General features: G+C 40.8%; 1 protein-coding gene across 1 annotated transcript in view; it reads right to left on the reverse strand.

Annotated features, from left to right (window-relative positions):
• LOC100533317 (capsulin) overlaps positions 1-4,048 on the reverse strand; it is a gene marked incomplete in the record, with an annotated part of 101,194 nt that overhangs the window by 47,789 nt on the left and 49,357 nt on the right. Inside the window, 2 exon segments of the mRNA NM_001204615.1 lie at positions 417-662; positions 1,697-1,946. Coding sequence (NP_001191544.1) covers positions 417-662; positions 1,697-1,946 — 496 coding nt within the window.

Here is a 4,048-nt window from a genome sequence, read left to right on the forward strand (position 1 = left end):
GAGGAGGAGAAGAAGAAGGAGAAGAAGAAGAAGAAGAAGAAGAAGAAGAAGAAGAAGAAGAAGAAGAAGAAGAAGAAGAAGAAGAAGAAGAACAACAACAACAACAACAACAACAACAACAACAACAACAATAATAATAATAACAACAACAACAACAACAACAAAAACAACAACAACAACAGCAGGAGCAGTAGCAGCAGCAGAAGCAGCAGCAACAGCAGCAGCAACAACAACAACACTCTTAAAGATGTTCATCAGATTCTTAGCAACTATTTCACCCTTCCCCCTTTCCCCGACCCTTCTATCCACCTACAGACACCACCGAACACCAACAGTAAAAACAAACAAATAGATAAAAAAAACAATGTTTTAAATACCCAGGGGAAACAATAGAAACAGAAGACAAAATAGCCTACCAGGTGTGACCGTGGTTGTTGCTGGCGCCTCCGTGACACTCTGCTCATAGCACACTTTAAACCATCCAGCGCAAGTAACTGTTTCCAAGGTATTACCGTTGATGACATAATCTTTGTCTTCTCTGCAGGACGGTCCGTGGGGATCGTAACTTCTGTAGTCAGCTGGGACGTACTGAACACTTACGATTTTTCCGCCGAATGACTCCTTGCCATATTTGTCCAAGTTAACCTTTTTGCACTGTTTTTCTGTTGAGATAAACATTTATATCAAATGCACTCCTCTGATGTAGTGCTTAAAATTAAAGTTGAATACTACTTTTCTGTTTTTCAACTTCTCTGGTCAAAAGCAAAAACAAATTTAAAAAATAATAAAGAGAACCTCATCTAGCCAGCCAGTTGTACCCTACCCCGACCAGCAATTGGCCGCCAATCAAACTTTCCCTTGGAATTCTGGTCGCTGCTCTTAGGAAACGAATGAAGCTGTCACGGTAGCTGTTTTGATACCTGGCTGGAATACAGTACGGGTTATTGTGGTACGCATAAATGAAACTCAGAAAACTTGTTCTTTTTGGGGATCCACAAGACTCTCTCCACTTGGACTCAATTCTATCAGAGAAAGACACAAAATATGAAGGAATTCCCAGTGTCCAAATAAACCCGATTAGCATGAAAAGGTTGTGGCCAGAGCGTATTATATCAAACAGATATCTGGCCTGTTTTATCGGATTTTACTTTTGCTATAAAATCTACCAAGGCTTTCCGCATAAAAATTAGCACGAGACCATATAAATACATGCGACACAAAACAGCAGTCTGGTTTCCAGCTGGGCGCCATTTTCTTCAGATACACCCAGTCGTGACCTAGAAAATGAAACAATGGAAGCTTGTGCTCCTCCATGAAGAAAAATCTGGCTACCCTGAAATAGGGACTCAACAAAAATGCAGTGGCCACTGTGTAGTTGTGTTGAAAAGGCCTGTAATTATTGCTATTGTAGATATTTTACACCCCTGTCGACAGATCAGTAAGGAGGAGGGTTCCTTGACTCTGCCTGTCAAGGTCAACTTCTCGGCAGACAGGCGGATTACTTCTTTTTTTTTAAAGTCTCTCTACAGGGGAATGGAACTCGCACCCTCTGCCTTAGAGGGCAAAGCTCCCAGCGGCTTCACCACAGATGCTTCAAGCCTCATACCATACCATACGAAACGCAACATGTAGGTGTGCAGTTTTTTTTCCTGACCAACGCCAAACTCATTCCACTATGGACAGTAACACCACTTACCTGGGGCTAGCGTGGTTGCTGGGGCGGTGGTCGGCTGCGGTTCCTGATAGCACACCTTGAAGGTAGATTTGCAGGTTGGCACCAGCGTGAAAGCGTTTCCGCTGTAGAAATAATCCACATCCTTGTAGCAGCTGTTATAATCATAACCGTGACCGTATCCGCCCTTTGGGTTGGCTTTGAGGATCTCAACACTTGTGATTTCCCCAGCAAATGTTGTGGAGCTCGACACTCTTTTGCATTTTTCTGTAATGGAAATAAGACACACACGTGATTTGTTAACTAAACTTGACATACTACCGGAATACAATTCCAGTGAAAACGGCCGCCAAAGTTTGATAACTTCAATAGCTTGAGAGCTTTTAAAATTGAAAAATCACATACTTTGTGCATGTAATGAATGTTTTTCAGTAAAATTCACATGGAAATGTGTTATTTATATGGACGTCAAAGGTGTTTCGCGGGAAAACAAAAATTCAATAAAAGTCCCAAACTTGCGTAAAAACGCCAGTTTTTTTCACTTTCATTATTTTGACGAGCGCCTGATTTCGCCACGCCGCCTCACACATTCAAGCAAAATATTGCATCCACTCTTTCTTACTAATAAAAGGAAAAAATTGAGACTCGTGTCAATGACGAAAGCGCCTTTAAAATTACAAATAAAACAAATTACACTACAGTGGAATTCTGATAAATTCAGCACCCCGGACAGAAACAAAGTGGTGACTTGAGCAAGGTTGACTTTATCCATTGTACTACTGGCCATTGAAAATAGCAGATGACAGCTACAAAATTACACAGTAGGCCTACCTGGTAATAAACAAGATTTAATCTCAATTTCAGGGAGTATAATTCTGAAGTTGTCACCAAAACAAGAGATTTAAACGAAGGAACAAAGTAATTGGAGGTGTGTTCACCACTAGCTCAAGCGAAATATCTCTTCTTAAATGAATTCATTTTGAGAATTAGCCCCAAACTGTTGACCATACGCAAGCTTAACACTCAGGCGGTTGACTGTATAAAAAAAACACACAATTAGATCTACTTAAAATTACTCAAACAAAGAAGGTAAAAAACGGGACCACAGAGAGGAGTTGACTGTAGGCAAGTTGACTTTATCAGGATTCCACTGTATCTGTTATTACTGATCATTATCCTGAAAACAAAAAGGGAAATTAGTTATCACCAACAAAGGCAGTGTTCATCATTATGTCAAAATATTTTTTCACCTCACAAAAGTGTAATATTACATTAGTTTAAGACCCCCCCCCCCTTTCTTACACTTTTATTAGAGGAAACAAAGACCCCCTCCCCCCTTCCAGGCGTAAGATTATATTATTTGAACGGCCCCCAACAGTAATCAACAACATGATGACGAAACAAGGCAGTCCTACCCCGCTTCTCTCACCAAGCGCGCAGTCCTTTGAAAAAGAGGGGTGGGGTGGCCGATCGTGTCAGGCACAACCCTTCCTCTCGCCCACTCCACACAATTATAGAGCTGTGCCCTTTCGACTTTACTATTCGACATTCATGATTTGTGCACTATCCATGGCTATTCGAAGCGTGGCAGAGCAATGTGATTTTTTTAAAACAGATAATGGATTTTCGTCTCCTTTTTCTCAACAAACGTAGAAAAATTGGAGCACATTATATCTAAAATCATTAAGATAAATATACAGAAATACTCTTTATTTGAGTGATATGAGGAGCCTACAAGAGTTAAAAAACAATCCTTTAGAGAATATCTCTTACTATTCAATATTCATTCGTCACACTATGGATAGCTCAAGCAAGGGCACTCGACTCTAGAACGTTAACTGATACAATGAGCTCCCCAAACCCTACATAAAATTCGAAGCGCTATGAACGGTGACGTGATGTCAACACGTTGCACTGTCTGCGCGCATGCGACAACAACACACGCGCGCTTGGTGACTAGCGTTGAACAGCTCAAATAAGAACAAACAATTCGACGGCGCTGTAAATAGCGGAAGTTAGGTCTGGGCTTATCACATAAGAAAATACAATTCGACGGTGCTTCGAACAGCGGAAGTTAGGTCTGGGCTTATCACATAATATAAGAAAAAAACCATTCGATGGCGTTGCGAATAGCTAGCGAATGTAGAATAAAGGTACTTAGGTCTGGGTTTATGCTTATCATAATAATGTATAAGAAAAAAAAAATTGACAAATGTATTCGAATGCCATGAATAATGAGCTCACGCATCGAAGCTTCGATGATTTTTTGTTTCCTCAAAATCGCACAGCACTACCACACAAACCTGGCTAGGCCTAAGACCTAGGCACGCGTGTTAAGCAGTACGCTAAAAAAAGCACAGCTATCTGCTTCTTTGG

Source organism: Aplysia californica, unplaced genomic scaffold (genome assembly GCF_000002075.1).
Source record: "Aplysia californica isolate F4 #8 unplaced genomic scaffold, AplCal3.0 scaffold00292, whole genome shotgun sequence".
In the NCBI taxonomy this organism is placed as follows: Eukaryota; Metazoa; Mollusca; class Gastropoda; order Aplysiida; family Aplysiidae; genus Aplysia; species Aplysia californica.